Genomic DNA, 16,677 nt, shown 5'->3' with positions numbered 1-16,677 from the left:
AAATATTTTGAACTTCGAGGTTCTAGGAGGCTACGTTTGGTTGGACGATAAAATTATGAAATGATTAAAAGATAAATGATAAAAAGAATGATTGAAGTTGAAATATAATATATAATGATAAAATAATATTATGTTTGTATTAATGGTTAAGAATGAGATAATTAAGAATCTTTTGATGAATTGACAAAATTGTCCATCCGCTTCGGCGGCGGCGGTTGTCGACCGGCAGTCGGCTGCGACTGCGGCGGTCTGCCGGCGGTCGGTGTCGGTCGGCTTGCAGTAGGTGGCGGTCGGTGGCGGGAAGTGGTGGTGAGTTTGGATATAAGAGAAATATAAAATTGGAAAAATAGGATGTATTAAGAGTTGGATAAATAATCCTAAGGAGTGATGATTGATTATTTTATCCCAATTAATATAACTTAATCATTTATAGGAGAGATTCACTTGATTATAAATAAAAATCCTAACAAACATGAGATTAGGTGTGTTTAACAAATATGATATTAGATGGGTTAAAAAACCATAAACCCACCTAATCTCTCGTACCAAACGTAGTCTAAGTGTCACACGCAGCTGCTATTTCAAACATCACAATATAGATGGGCATATATAGATAGGGCTTTGATATCCTAATTATGTAGATATGGTAAATTAAATATTTTTTTTATTGCAACTCTATAATTTTTCCGTCTTGCAGTGAAATGATCGAAGTCCCAAAATACAATGAGGTACACGGAAATGGTCGAAGTAGTTGTGCTGACATGGTAGTGNTTTTTTTTTTTTTTTTTTTTTTTTTTTTTTTAAGGATGGTAGTGGATGTTAGATATATCTAATCATGTCAACAATCGAGAAACGTTACGACGAGACATGTTATAATCATGCCACTTACACATATTTTCGAAACAATTTTTCGAACAGTATTTATTTTTTTTTTCAGGTGGCAGGGTTATGGTCCTTATTTATTTTGGATTTTAGTCATTTTTCGTGAATTGGTGACATAATGCTGGAAAACGATATAAAGCCACTATCGTAAGGCTGGAATTGGGCAAGTATTAACTTTTGCTAAGACAAAAGCAGAAAAAGAATTTCCTTATTTTTCGAACATCCATAAAAACAAGTAATTATACACCTTAAAATTAAAAAAGACAACAACTTAACAAGAAGCATGGCAAACAAATTAAACGACATATAATATAAGATACCTAAAAGTTTACATTAAGCAGCTTTTGTCAAGGATTTGAAGGTGACCGATGACCCTAGAAGGAGCTTCCCAATTTCAACCTTAAACGTATCATACCGAAGGAAAAACTCAACAAGCATCAATCTTGAGAACAAAACCACCATGTTCTTGCCGGGGCATTGCTTGTTGCTAGTCGTTGGGTCATCGGTTTCTCTCCCGTTCGACCAATAGACGTACTTGATCAACTTCTCCCCGTCTCCGACGAACCTATCAGCTACGAACTTGTCGGGGTCGACAAATATCTTGGGGTCCTTAGTCGCAAGGGGTTGATATCCGAAAATAATCTCCCCTTTTTTGATGATATACGACGCGTCGTGACTCGTGATTGTTATGTCCTCTTTAGCCTTACCATATTGAGATGCAACAGGAGGCTCAATCCTCAAAGCCTCCCATACCACTGATTTTACCAAGCTCATCTTGTTTATCCCTGCTAGGGTTATCCCACCTTCCTCCGCTGCGACGGTCCGTATCTCATAGGCAAGACGTCTATGCAAATCTGATCCACCGGTTCCGACGTACTTTAGCAAAGCTGGGAATAAAATCTTGGTGCCACCATATGCATTAAACCCTGAAAGAAAAAGTAAGTTATGAGAAGCCTCGTCCCTGCTGATCCCGTCTTTCTCGGCCTCGTCGAGTAACTCCTTAGCCGCCTTATTGAAGGCCTCTCGAACTTTTTCGTACCCCGATTTCACGATAAAAGAAGGCAAAGGGAATGTGTGGAGCAGGAAATCCTCCACAACTTTTGGCAAAAACTTCAAGTTTAATGGCACCAAAGGTGCAAGCTGGAAAAACAGCCATTTATCAAGATTTGTGTTACCATCTCCAGCAATACTTGTATCGTACGAGCTCGTATTCGCAAACAAGCGGAACAAGAGATCGAACGACATCTTATCACTAATGGCATTGAAGTTTGCTCCCCCTTTATCAGATAACTCGGTCTCAAGGTCGGTGAACAGCCTCGAAACCGAGCTCCGGAATGTAGGGATAATTTGCTTGTGCAACCTCCCTAGTAATGATAAAATGAATCCCTTGAGGATTTCATGTTTACTTTCCGAAGGATCGAGATATGAACAAACGCGATATCCACCATTGAAATTAGTAGATGGCATGTATGTGCCCGTAAAAATGTTTCTCTTTTCGACTTTCGACGTGTCGAAAAGGACAGGGAAGCTAACAGCATCAAGAAGAACAACGACTTTAGAATCATGAGCATTGAAAGGGCCTGGAGGGCTGTTCATCCTGAAGACCGTGGAGTTGTATTTCTTGATTCGGGCCCTGAAGAACTCATCCGAGCCCTGCTTGTAGTAGTAGTCTAGACGGTCCTGAATCGGCCCGAAGAAGGGTAAGCCATAGCTACCTGGGATTTCTTTCAATGGAAGAATTGATTCAGAAGGATTCTCAGAAGGGTAAGAAGACATGTTTCTTCGGGCTTTGACTAACTTTCGGGCTTCAACTGGTATAATTGTCTATGAAAATTGTCTATGAAAAATTGCTGAATTTGTTCATGTATATATAGCGCTTCTATTTCTAGCTTGAGTCATTCAAACAATATATACATACACAATTATTTCATGCGGATAAGGATTGAAGGAGCAGTAACGTTAGCTGTCGTTAGATAAAAATATATGAGAATTGCATACAATCATCCTCTCGCTTGAATTAGTTTTTATAATTGAATTAGATACGAGTCTCAATCTTAACAATTAATTGTCCAAACCTTCAATCGCTCTTAGTTGCTGTACATCTTAAAAATTAGAATTACATTAGTGTCACTGGTCATATCATTTTTTTGTAAGGCAACAAGTAATCTCTTGGAAAATAAATTATTTATGAATAAATTCCACGTTTTTATCATAAATTTAATATTTTATTTATAGTTTTAAGTTAAAAAAAAGTAATAGCTAATCCGACCAATTAAAACGAGGTGTGCTAATTAAAATAATCTATCAAACACAATAATTTGCTCTGTCTGGTTTACATATGACCCCTCGTTCGTTGCAAGTGGCAACCCACGTCTATCACATGTTTAATTTATTTAAAATATTATGCATTTTAAAATTTATTAAAATAAAATTTAAATCACAGCACATTATTGGACAATAATTCTATAAAACTTGATGGGCCCGATAAAATAAAAAATTATATATGTGGNGCACAATATTTTTTGATTATAAAAATATAAATATGATAATTGACATGAATGCACAAAGTAATAACCATTATTTATACATAATTCTTATTCCAAGGGAATATTGCGTTTTTTTTAGCACGAAATAAACTGTAAATGACATAATTAAAATACAAGCAATAATTAAATTTGTTGTGCTTACAAAAATTAAATTGGTATGTTTAGTTTTACTTCAACTGTGCCTAATTCAGCAGAGTACCAAACCAAAAAATTTTAGGAACCAACAGATTATATTATATATATAAAAAATTTCATAATTTACTCAAAATATCTGAAGTAACTGAGATGAAATGATGAATTAAGAAAAATTGGCATATCGACATAGTGAATCAATGGTCGAAGGGAAGTCGTTGCAACCACCTTGACCCACTCCATCTCTATATACTAGTTATTATGTGCGTTTGTTACGTCTTTTTTATCATTATCGATGTACTAAAGTGAAATTTGAAAAATTATAAAAAAACTAAATTGATATTTGAATTGTTGAAATAAAAAAATAAAAATAAAAATGTGTTGAAATTTAAAAAAAAAAACCNATGTAGAAAATATTATTTTTATTTTAAAAATATTACTTTTTATTACTAACATAGACCGGATCAACTCATATCACAGATATAGATCCGTGAGACCGTTTCACAAATTATTTACTATATATATATCCATTAGATATATTTTATATAAATCTTGTAATTTTGTTTTCAAAGCCTTTTACACCGAGGCCTGATTTTTTTAAAGACCACGCTAGACGCGGTTTTATATGAGAACGGTAAACTGATACAAGGGAGGAAGACGATGCCAAAACCTCCCTAGGACAAGTAAACAACAATAAAGTTACAACAAATTCGAATCTAAGTAACAATAAGCGAGCAATGGCGTCTGGTTTCACAAACCAACTCTTCCTGTTAAACACTTCATATCTTATGTCCCATGAATAAGGCATAAACCAGGAAGGGATTGGAATCTTCACCAACCATGTCAACGCTTTAAAACTTTGCTGGTTCAACCACGGGTTCAGCTAGCATGACGAGTGACGATTCATATTTTACTCGAGTATAAACTTCTGACTTGCAATAAACAGATCAAAGCATTTTTATGTTGGCATAACTCAGAGTAAAGGTACCAAAGGACACAAGAAGAAACCATTGATACCTTGAATCACATCAGCATCCTAGAATAAAGTCATGTCTGCTGGAGGTCCATACACACTCTGCCATGAAAATGGTATGGTCCATTTACCAGCTCCACCGCCTGAACAAGATGAAATAGTTGAAGTGGAAAGGAAATCTGAATCCTGAACAAAGTAATCTATACACGGAACAGTGCCACGTAAAGAAGGGCAGAAAGAAATGGTCGATTGCTTGTTAAGATTAGCTCACCATCAATTTCATTCTGGCTTAGTCCCACAAGTTTGCTGGTTGCCTCCGCCAAATAAAAAGCTTCAGGTATATTATCTCCTTCGGAACAGTAACAAAGTAAGCAAGTGACTTTGATACCTTTAGCCTACCAAAATACAAGAATTGTTCAATAAATGATTTATTGTGTCAACATAGTTAAACATTTGTCAAAGAAATGTAGAACTTTACAATTAAAGCATCAATAAAAAAAATGGAAGTTCAATGCCCAATCCAACAATCCTACAAACTCAATTTTCAGCACTCAATTAAGTCAGTCTTGACTAATAATTTGCATGAAAGAAAAGTCCAACGAAAAAACAAACAAAGATCCATACGCCACTCCTTCGTATGTTTGGATATTTCACAAGATAAAAAAATCCCGTTTTTTTCTTAAGCCTGAAATAAAAGATTCTTCTGAAATACAAGAGATATTTCATTCGAAATTAGGAGTTTCGAGTTATAAAATGAATTAATGAAAAGGCTGGTTCTTAGATCAGATGGTCTAGATTAATATCAGAAAAGCGGAGAAACATGGTTTGTCATTGTCCTATGAAAAAAGGAAAATTGACAATGAACTGATAATCACTAGAAAAGATATAAAACAGACATTGAGGCAGATAGCCGACTAAGTGTTGAAACAAAGTAGGACAAATTGATCGTGCTTATTAGTAAAGCAAGCTAGAAGATTATTCAATGTCCAATAAAGTACATAATCATTACCTTAAAGATGGAAAAAAGTGCAGCAAAAGGCAAACTTGGGTAGTAATCATCATCTCCTAGATCCTCAAGAAAAAAATCTTCATCAGGCATTGACCCCTCTTCAGCTAATTCATTCAGATACTTCCATGTGCTTTGAACAGGACTATAATCTTGCAGTCTATTCCACCCAAACCTTTCACAGTCATTGTCACTTCCATCCGTATTGGAACTAGATAAATAATGAATCTGCAAACCACTGATATAAATCACCATTGAATCAGTTAATTGGTTATAACATAAACGGAGAAAAGTAAATTAGTACATCACGAGTTAAGGAAGTGAATCCTTTATATTTCTTACTACTAACTAATTAACTATGTTCTCATGATCAAATGCGAAATATCAAAGGTTCATGAAACTAATTATTATTCAAAATTTTGTACACCATTGTTTTGTTAAGCAACACGACATATTTCTACAATTCTAGGTCTCACTTAGTTTCAATCAGAAACAGTACATGCAGAACTTTTTAGCGAAAAAATCAAGATTTCATAGACATGATGTAAAATTCAATTACAAAGGGAAAACTGAAACTGAAACAAAATTTATGGAAATAATGTAATCTACAGATCTATCATAGCAGGGTCGTATGAAGGGCTTATGAATCAGTTAAATCATCCATGACTTCATTTGCAGTAAATTATTAAAAGATGGGTCCTCCTGAAAGTTTAACTTTCAAATGAAGCTGATCTTATTTCCAACTAGGGAGCTTTCAAATTCATAATATTGCATCATTTAATAAATTAAACCTGAACCCAACTTTTAGCTAAAAACCTTAAATACTATACATTTGGGTAAGTAGTTTCATTAGTTTTTCACTTTCTCTGTCCTCTGTTCAGCTTTGATCATCGTGTTTATAGAAGAGCAAAACATCATAGCTACATAATGCATGTCCACATAAACTTTACCTAAGCTACACAAACATATAAAAGTAGTATGAACTTCATAAAACTTATATCCTCTACGTTTTCTATGGCTTCTCAAAAAATTTACCTTCACCATGCCATTGCCATTTACATTTGTTAAATAGCTTTTTCAAGGTCATTCTCACAGAAGAAAAAAGCATAGTAAACATGATACAAAAGAATCAAGACAAAAAAAACAGGGAAGAGAAGAGAGGTAAGGACTGTTAAGTTAACTTTACCTAGGATTCGCCAACATGTTAAAGTAACAATGAATCACAATCTATACCTTGACATGTCAACTCTTTTCCATCTCCCAAAGTCCAAGCTGGAGAGTATGATAACATGCTTCTTTCCATTAGAAGCAGCAAAGCTTGCCAGGTTCTTCGCGTAATCAATCATCATACCCTGTTGTCATTGGATATATAGTTATGTCCAACAAAAATTCCAGAATCAATGCACTAGATCAATCTTATTCAACAACCCACATGCATAGATTAATCAACTAAACTTTAAAGATTAAATAAATCAAATAGTATCAATATTAATTCATAACTAAAACAAAAAGTCTCTACCTTGATAACAGGAGAGCGTTGCTGCACAAGTGTTAACCCACTAGATGATAACTCATAAGCTGCCAAACTCAGGCAAGAACGAATAAATTTACAACATTCAGTATTTCGACTAAACAAGACATATTCAGCAAAATACATAAAAAAAAAAAAGAATTAACAGGTGTTGACAGAGCAATAAACCCGTAAAGAACACAAAATAAAATTTGGAAAAAAGAATACCTTCGAGAGGGAGAGCGAGGTCTCCACCAGGCGAAGCAGTATAAGCATCATTGCCAACACAAGGCAGCACATTGGGATCGTCCAAGTAGCCGATTCTACCCGCTTTCAGCGACGAGATTAGCAAATCCACAGCCAGCTGCCCGACGTTTCCAATCGATAGCGCCGGCTGCAAAGTTCAGAAAAGACAAAATCTTCAAGTAAATTTAGAAAATAAATAAATAAACGAATTCTTGAATCGTACAACGTACCAGAATTAAAGTGGAGCAATTAGGGTTCGCTTGCTTCCCTTCTTCGAGACAGAACTCCATTTTCATAAGCTTGGGGGTGCTTGTGCACGAATTTGCGGCCAGTCGAACTGTTTTCAGTATTAGAAATCTTGAAGAAGAAGCCAGCTGTGTATGATACACCAACAAAAGGGATAATTTGAAATATAATCTTCATATGATAATTTATTAGTATTTAGACCTTATAATCATTTTAATTTGTAAACTAACCTTGTCTAAAATTTTTATATAAATTTGGTCAAAATTACTCTCATATACTCAAACATAATTATTATAACCTAATTACTCATTTACTCTAATCTAAAATATTGATTTGCCCTCCTCGACATATCATTTTTTAGGCGCTTTCTCTCCTATTCTGTATAATTATCCTTTTTCCCATATTCTAGATCACTTTTTTCTTTCTTATGCTTTCTTCTACGTATGTTACAAACCAAAAAAGAAAACAGTCCGACATCATTTGATTTTCTCAGGTAACGATTGCACGTATAATTTTTCTTATTTGTTTACTTTTGATCATTTATGTTATTTTTGTTCATTTGTCTGCAAAGTATGTGAAAAAACGAAAAAAAGTAGAAGAATGTGAATTGCTTTCACATCATTTTTTTTAAAGAGTAAGACAAGTAGTGATGGAGGTTCTTGAATTTTAATATTCTATTGATTTAAGAATAAGACAAAAATTGAAAGAAAAAAACTAAGAAAGTAAACTTTTAATATCCTATTGCTTCATAATTTTCAAAGAACTTCCTAGACATTTTTAATTTTTTTAACATCCGTTGTTTTTATATTTGCTTCAAAATCACCAAAGAATAAAATAAATTTTGTATTAGTGTTTTTTCAGAAAGAAGTGCGTTTGATATTTTCTTCAGAATTATCAAAGAATAAAATAAATTTTGTATTAGTTTTTTTTTAAATAAAAGAAGGTTCATACATGAAATGCATAGATAATTTTAATTTTGATTTTCAATTTCCTTTAATTTTGAGTGATGCATTTTTTTTAATTAATAGTATACTTCTTTCTTTTTTCTACAAGAAAATGACGCAGGCCATTGTTTTGTTCCGATATGATGGAAAATGGAAAAATTATGAGCAAGAAGAACTTGAATGGTGCTCGGGGTTGATATGGAGCCATAAATTTTGATGACGCTGAAGTAACCATATCAATGCTGAAAGATCAAGTATACGTGAATTGTGGCTTGAACAAAAGTGAGCTTGAATTAAAATTCAGTTACTCAACACGTATTTGTGATCATATTCTTGGTCCGATATATTTAAGCAGTGAAAAGTGTCTGTTGACCTATCTATTGTTTGGTGATACACATCATATGGCTTTACTTCACGTGGAAATTGAGAAGAAAGTTTAAGTTATTTATGACAATAATGTTGATAATGAATTTGGTTCACATGGTTATATGATGATTCTGGTGGTTCTAAATTTCATATACACATCAATAATAATTGTCGTGGTGATTTGTTGATTCTGAATTCAGTTTATGTCGAGATAATGATCGTTGTGATAATATTTGTGATGATCTCGGTGATTATGCTAATGGTGAACTTTATAGAGATGAACAATTTGATGACGTCTGATGATGTGGAAAATATGAACGAGAATGTGAATTGTAGAGTAACACAACGTGTTGAATTAGAGTCTAACAACGGTGAACAAGTGGCCAATGATAGCCAAAAATTTATATTGCTTGTTTCTAGCAGAGAGCAGTTATATAGCTTTACCGAAGAGTCTGATTTGTCAATTAGTAAGTCCCACCGACGTACATGCGACTCCGAGCAGTTTTTTATTCCTTTTCGGATAGAAGAAATCCGGCTTATGTACGATAATCTGAACTTGATGGATTCCTTGCTCATTGATTCCTCGAGACAAGGTTATGACAAAAAACTGATGTGCAGTTTAGGGAATTGGCTCCGTTTTGTAGCCTACAGGAGTCGAGATTACATTGATTCGTGGCCTATGGGTTAGCTAACTAGTCTCAAGTATATAATGTTTAAGTGCAATCTGTTACTTCTTTATTTTATAATTTTTACTCGAGGTAGAGGTTTTCTTATATTTTAATTTCTCTATAAAAATGCATGTTTCTTTTCCTGCAACCATGGTTCGATCAAAATTGTGATATATCACTTAGTTGGTTATTTATTTTGCTGTGATGATTACTTTTTTGTTCCAATTCTTGGTATAGATGGAGCAGTCAAAATTTTTTGCCGAAATTTGCTTCAAATAACAAAAAGTCTAGAGTGTATCAACAACCAATTGAAAAAGGATTTGTGAAGGCAGATATATCATTCAAAAGTCAACCCAAAGTCTGCAAGGCACGACATCCTCAGGCAATTAGCTTGATTACGACAACATCTTGGCCGGTTATATTTTGTGATTCACAAGTGAAGTGTTCATATCATGTTTTAGATTTGTCAGTAATGTTGGATTGTCTTTCTGGATACCCCCACCAAAACTCAAAGTTTTCAGAGTCGTTGGGATGGGTTGGATCGGCAAGACAACTTTCACTGAAAGTTTAATTTATATGATGATCCACTTGTCTGGTATCATTTCCATATTCGTGCATGGTTCACTGTATCTCAGCAATACCAGGTGAAAGAAGTGTTGATAGGACTTTTACGTTGTCTTACCGATCTTACGACGGAGATTTATGGAAAAAGAAATGAAGACTTAAAACAGTCACTTTACCAAAGTTTAAAGATATCTAATTGTACTAGATGACATGTGGGATAAGCAAACTTGGAATGATTTGAAGAGAATTTTTCTAAATGATGAAAATGGAAGTCGTATTATTCCGACCACTCGACTTATATATAGATGTGGCTGAATTTGCAAGTCCAGATACTCAACCCCATTGCTTGCCTCGTTTGAGCCCAGATGAAAGTTGGGAACTACTTTGTTCCACAATCCCGATTAAAGAGTTGTGCCCTCCTGAATTAGAGCCAATTGGCAAGCAAATAGCATGTATGTGCCAGGGACGTACTACCTCTTGCAATAGTTGTCGTAGCAGGTCTATTATCAAATTAAGATGAACATGACATTGGAAGTGTTGAAGATGTTGCCAAAAGTGTATGTTCGATTGTGATGGAAGAACAAGAGCAATGCCAAAACATACTTGCTTTAAGCTATAATCATTTGCCTGATCATCTGAAAACCTTGTTTCCTTTATATGGGAAATTTTCCAGAAGATTCAAAGATTACCGCTAAGAAATTGTTATGGTTATGGATCGGGGAGGGATTTATCCGATCGACCAAGAAAGCTAAAGAGCTTATTGGTAGAAGTCTTGTACAGGTGAAGAGAAGAGGGTGCGATGGTAGGTTTAAGACATCCTTCCTCCACGATATGTTGAGAAACCTTAATTTGCTTGAGAGAATCCCATAAACAACGCTTTTTTTTGGTATTTCACAAGGATTTGAAATCGATGACAGTAAAGGAAAAGGGTCATTTTATGAAGAAATGTGGTATATTAATAATATAATGGAATTTCGAAATACTAGCCCAAGTGATTTCAGTTCCAAATTGAAGAATGCAAGAGGCTTCCAAGCATTCTAGAGATTATTTAGTGCAATTATCTAGAAATTAGAAGTATATTCTTTCTAAGTATTTACTTTGTAGAACACTTTAGAATAGGATAAAACAGTTTTTATCTAGAATTTTCCATTATAAATTTCTTATAAAATATCCAAAGAATATTCTATGGATGGTTCTAGAGACATAATATGTATCATAAGATTAGGACCGATCTTAACTTTATCTGCACTTTGAGTAATATAAATAGGTTTCACTTCATGTGTTACCATCCAAGTTTCAAGTGTTCAAACTATACCAGTCTTTCTAAATCTCTCTTGTATTATTCAATTTATTACCTTTCGGAGACGTGACGAGTTTGGATAAAAATTTTATATCTCAATTTTAAGCTCTACCTCAAATAAACTCTCGATAGTTATATCATCGGAAGCTTCATTCAATATGTAAAAAACTAGTGTCATGTCCCTCATTTCAAAGTTCAAATTTCATACTTCAAGATCTTTAAATAATGGAACTGCAGGTTAGACGAGAGTGCTGAAAATGCCATACTTCAAAATCTTTAATTAAGACACATGTTTTAGTCCAAAGATGGCAGTGCAACATTAGACACATTGTAAACCATTGTTTATCAATTTTCCCTATAAAATTTATATTTGGGAACTACGTCTGATACTCCTTCAGAGAGAGCCTAGCTCCGCCATTATCGTCATGACGGCCTGGCAATATTTTCTTTCTTCACAAAAGTTTTGCACCACTAAATCATTTGAAACATCATTTAATCTTACCAAATAAAAGGCCACATCCTTCAATACATATTCTGATAATGGCACCTTCACATGGTGTGCCTTATAAAATTTTATTGAACTCTGACATCCTCCGATAGAGACTTCCATCTCATAAAATCAGTGTGGTCTCCATCCACACCATACACCCCTGCATCCTAGAATCCACTATGTTAACTTCCTATACATTTGGAAGAATATAACGACATATCTTTCTTATATAACATATATCAACACATAATGACAAATGGCTCGATCCTATACCTGAACAGAGTCTTGGTGGCCTTTATCTAAAGGTTGGTGCAATCTTTAGAGAAGATGACCACAGTTTGGCTTCCTGCTCCACTTTCCCTACTATCCGATTTTATTTAACCGCACTTTTGATTGTTGGAGTGTTCTATTATTTGTAATTCCATGAGGATATTATTAAGGTCTCTGAAGAATTCTATAGAGAGGAAAATTATTTCGATCGTCTCCCAACACACCTAAAAGATCTCGTTGATGCTCTTCCAAATCTAAAAAATATTTCGGTTGTGGAGGAGGAGAACATTGCTAGTATGAAAAAGGAAAAGCTAGCATGTTGATTGCACCCACCGAAGAATGTCACCCTTGTTTTGACTAGAGATATAATCGTAATAATTAGTAGCATCAACTTCGAAACATGTTATACGTAAATTTTTATTGCCGGAAATTTACTTGATATTTTCATTTCTTGATCATATTCAATTTATCTTAATCTCCAATTTTATTGTTATGGTTTTGTTTATATTTAGTCCATAATTGAGTATGTCATGCTTGATCTAAGGAACCGATACTATTTCCATGATTACTTTATTTTACTTCATTAGATCAAGCATATCTGCCCAAAACCATACTTTAAATTCCATCACAGAAATTCATTCTCGTGGAGCTGATTAGTTTGACAACAGTGGCACTGCTTCTTCATGGGAAGATATGCTCAAGCTCTGTACGTGCATTACCCAAATTTGAGGTGCTCAAGCTAAAAAATTATACATTCTTTGGACCTAATTGGACACTAGAACCAGAAACAGGTGGTTTTCCTTGTCTCAAATATCTTTTGATCGGAACTACGAATTTACAATCTTGGAGCCGATGACACTCATATTCCTAAACTTAAGCACCTTGTTCTTATGAAATGCCTAATGCTGAAAGAGTTCCCTTGTGGAATTTACAAAGCACCTCTGCTCGATAGAATTGAATTGCATAATTGTAGTGAAACTACTGTTGATTCGGTTGAGCAATGACAACGAGAGCTGCTGGACAATGACAACGGTACGTAGCATCGTGTTACATATTACACCCGATCGTAGACAAAGGTGTAATTACCAAAATCCATTTCCAATATTCCGTTTTGGGCGGCATATATACTCTTATAACCTTTTCCATGCAACTTGTAGGTGAAGTTGAAATTTCCAGATTCTATGCATGGATAAATGAAACCAAAGAACAAAAGCATAAAAATAAAGTTGAAATTTCCAGATTCTATGCATGGATAAATGAAATCAAAGAACAAAAGCATAAAAATAAACTAAGTCATATAATTATTTTGTGTTGTGGTTATCTACTTAGGCATAGTTTGATACGCATAATATGATTTTAATAAGAGTGGTTAAATTTATATATTAGATTGTAATGACAAAATTAACCTTATCATAATAAATTTTAGGCAAAAACTTGTGCGAGACAGTCTCATGGGTCGTATTTTGTGAGACGGATCTCTAATTTGGGTCATCCATGAAAAAATGTTACTTTTTATGCTAAGAGTATTACTTTTTATTGTGAATATCGGTAGGGTTGACCCGTCTCACAGATAAAGATTCGTGAGACCGTCTCACAAGTGACGTACTCTAAATTTTATAATTTCAAAGTTGTTGCTTGAGTTCATATTTCTTATCTGTTCATGCGCCGACAGTGCTTGCATGATTTATTTATTTTAACCTAATTTTATATATTATATAATATGATAATTGAGCCCTTGATTTTGTGAGTCAAATCAAATATTAATTTTTAAGGTTAATCGAGTGATACTAATAATTTTATTGAGATTTATAAAAATCATTTATATAATTATCTCGAGTTCATTTATATAATTATCATATTATATAATATATTAAAATAAATAAAAATATTTATTTGATAGGGCGGTGAAATGAAAGAACGATAAGGTTTAAGATTTTTATATATTGGGGGCAATTAAGTCATTTGTGGTGTTTTTTATCATTAAATTAAAATTATCACATCTTATAAAAGGGATATTTTATCCTTGTATTAAATTATTTATCACGGGCCCATGATATTATCATGATCTTTCTAAAAAGGTACCAAACATGAAATAAAGAGGATAATTTATCAATCCTTCTCTTATCCAATATACCAAACTATACCTTACTGTCTTATTCTCTTATCCAATGTACCAAACTATACCTTACTGTCTTATTCTCATATTGTAAGATACACATGTATTCTACTTCGTTTACTGCACTCTTCTTGTGAAAATATAACGAGTAGTAATAATGTATGAAATTACTAGTTTCTAAAAGTTGTGATAAAGTTAAAATTTTATTCATCTTGCAACTACACAAAATTATATAATTTATATTCCCTATCTATGAGGCTTAGAAACATGCTGGTTATGTTCATTGGTTTTTCCAAAAATAATAGAGGCAGATGGTCTTGTTTGGTAGCATCTCTTTCTGTAAAGAAAAATAACCAGAAATGGTTTGAGTTCTTCTGCTGTTAAGACATATGCACAATAAGCAACCATTTGATCTGGTTCGGAGGGATTGTGTTTTATTTTACTCGCTCGTAAGAACCTAATTTGGGTGCCTTAATTAGAAGTTTAATTTCTGTAATTTATTTTCGTCCCACCGGAGGCGAAACCACTATTTTGTACCAGAGATTGGTGTTCAATTCCTTTCTCAATATCTCAAGATCTGTAATATTGGAAATCTATTTTTAATCCATTGAACTTGTAATATATATATAAGCTTCAACATCATATGAATCTAAACATGCATTATTAATTCATAGCTCTTAAACATATACGAACCTTTAACTGTTCATATATAATATATACATATATAAACATATATATACCCTCCATTCCCGTTATATATCCAAGATTCTTGATTTCAACACGGAGCAAACCGGTCCATGAGCAGAAAAGTCAGGGAATCAGACATGGCATCGTCATTTCTGGTACCCCTTGCTGCAGATTTCAGGCTTTCAGACAAAGAAGCGGAAGAACCTTGTTTCAAATCTTTGCATTCTTCTACTTCCTCTATGGAATCCCTTTTCTTGGATTTCGCAAAGAACATTGGATTTCTTGCCCTGAGAACCTTTGACCCGAACTTTGTTATCTCCTCCATGCACATGTCAGCCACGGCCGCCATTTCTTGTTTCTTGATGAAGTAGTGCTTCAATAATTTGCAGATTTGAAATAATGGAGATGAGAGTACTGCATCAAAACATGAATATATATAAAGGAGGAAATAATTGTGAAAGAAATAAAGGGTGTGGATGCCCATACTTTTCATGGTCCCATGGCTCGCTGGACGCGGATATGTTTACGGTATATTCCGGGAAATTGTATTCAGCCTGTACAAATCAAGATTCAAGGGAAACACGGTGAAATATAGATATACACTTGACATGCATAAGGTATAGTTTGATAGACAGAACAAGAGATGGATTGATAAATAATCTTTTTTATAGTTTTATACAAGTATAATGTATCCCTTTTATGACATGTGATAATTTTAATCTAATGATAAAAAACACTACAAATGACTTAATTGCCTTCAATATATAAAAATCTTAAATCATATCGTTCTCTCATTTCACCGTCCCATCAAATAAATATTTTTATTTTATTTTTATATATTATATAATATCATAATATATAAATGATTTTTATAAATCTCAATAAAATTATTAGTATCACTCGATTAACCTTAAAAATTGATATTTGATTTGACTCACAAAATCAAGGTCTCAATTATCATATTATATAATATATAAAATTAGGTAAAAATAAATAAATCATGAAAGCACTGTCGGTGCATGAACAGATAAGAAATATGAACTCAAGCAACAACTTTGAGATTATAAAATTTATTATGATAAGGTTAATTTTGTTATTACATTCTAATATATATAACGTTAATCACTTTTATTAAAATTATACCAAACATTAATTATAATATTCTACATCTTATTTATCCTTAACTTATCCTTATAATATATATCACATGTTTATCCTATCATGTGTACCAAACTATGCCTAAATGTTACAAAATTGTCATCAAAATAAGCTGCGTATATATTTACAGTTTTATTATCGGAAAAAAAATCATTTTAGTCGACTAATTTTACACGATATTTTTTCTTTCGATCTTATTATAACTCGTTAAACTTTAGTATTGGTTTGCTTACTTTTATTTTTGGTCATTTTGTTATGATTTTTCTTGGAGTACTGTCCAATTTTAGCCGAAATTTTTTGACTACGCTATAAAATCCGATAACATGTTAACAAATATAATGGATTTTTCAATTTGGAGAAAAATAATTTGGAATGTCACCTAAAATTCTATCACATCAAACAAAAATTTTAAAATTAAATATATACGAAAGTCAGATTAGATATACAAAAAATTCAATTTATTATACTAAGAATAAATTTTATATAATTAGAGAATCAAAAGTTTTTTTTGGCTCAAAAAATTTTACAATTTTATCGATATATTTAGATATCTAGAATATCAAATTTTGTTAG

The 16,677-nt window shown here is 33.1% G+C and overlaps 2 protein-coding genes and 1 long non-coding RNA gene across 6 annotated transcripts; all 3 read right to left on the bottom strand.

The window, feature by feature from the left end:
- Positions 1 to 1,080: 1,080 nt before the first annotated feature.
- On the bottom strand, positions 1,081 to 2,731 carry LOC140956484 (allene oxide synthase 3-like). The gene has a single exon (XM_073413237.1). It carries the CDS (start codon positions 2,656 to 2,658, stop codon positions 1,216 to 1,218), a length of 1,443 nt encoding a protein of 480 aa, XP_073269338.1. The 5' UTR covers positions 2,659 to 2,731; the 3' UTR covers positions 1,081 to 1,215.
- Positions 2,732 to 4,216: 1,485 nt separating this feature from the next.
- On the bottom strand, positions 4,217 to 7,686 carry LOC140956560 (uncharacterized). 4 transcript variants are annotated; one of them, XM_073413344.1, is made up of 8 exons: positions 7,526 to 7,686; positions 7,278 to 7,443; positions 7,059 to 7,117; positions 6,773 to 6,891; positions 5,543 to 5,777; positions 4,805 to 4,928; positions 4,578 to 4,676; positions 4,217 to 4,492 (listed from the first exon to the last, which is right to left on the bottom strand). In XM_073413344.1, the coding sequence occupies exons 1-7, from the start codon at positions 7,589 to 7,591 to the stop codon at positions 4,597 to 4,599; spliced, it is 849 nt and encodes a 282-aa protein (XP_073269445.1). In that variant the 5' UTR covers positions 7,592 to 7,686; the 3' UTR covers positions 4,217 to 4,492; positions 4,578 to 4,596. The 4 variants fall into 4 exon arrangements, with proteins under 4 accessions (XP_073269445.1, XP_073269444.1, XP_073269446.1 ...); XM_073413343.1 differs by having other exon boundaries at positions 4,217 to 4,488; XM_073413345.1 differs by having other exon boundaries at positions 4,217 to 4,443.
- A 7,156-nt stretch (positions 7,687 to 14,842) lies between these two features.
- Positions 14,843 to 15,560, bottom strand: LOC140957476 (uncharacterized). Its single transcript, XR_012171640.1, has 2 exons — positions 15,433 to 15,560; positions 14,843 to 15,360 (listed from the first exon to the last, which is right to left on the bottom strand). It is a non-coding gene; the product is annotated as an uncharacterized lncRNA (long non-coding RNA).
- Between the last annotated feature and the right edge of the window lie 1,117 nt (positions 15,561 to 16,677).

The sequence above is a fragment of the Primulina huaijiensis genome, chromosome 14, assembly GCF_012295235.1.
Source record: "Primulina huaijiensis isolate GDHJ02 chromosome 14, ASM1229523v2, whole genome shotgun sequence".
Taxonomy (NCBI): Eukaryota; Viridiplantae; Streptophyta; class Magnoliopsida; order Lamiales; family Gesneriaceae; genus Primulina; species Primulina huaijiensis.
The sequence above is the reverse complement of the archived record's forward strand: the minus strand, read 5'-3'. Positions and strand labels throughout refer to the sequence as shown.

Bases quoted from the DNA above. Each gene is read 5' to 3' on its own strand.
- LOC140956484 (XM_073413237.1), bottom strand. From the start codon at position 2,658: ATGTCTTCTTACCCTTCTGAGAATCCTTCTGAATCAATTCTTCCATTG.
- LOC140956560 (XM_073413342.1), bottom strand. From the start codon at position 7,591: ATGAAAATGGAGTTCTGTCTCGAAGAAGGGAAGCAAGCGAACCCTAAT. The intron at 7,118-7,277 runs GTATTCTTTTTT...TGAGTTTGGCAG, and splicing joins CCTCGCTCTCCCTCTCGAAG to CTTATGAGTTATCATCTAGT. The intron at 4,677-4,804 runs GTGAGCTAATCT...CATCTTGTTCAG, and splicing joins AAGCCAGAATGAAATTGATG to GCGGTGGAGCTGGTAAATGG.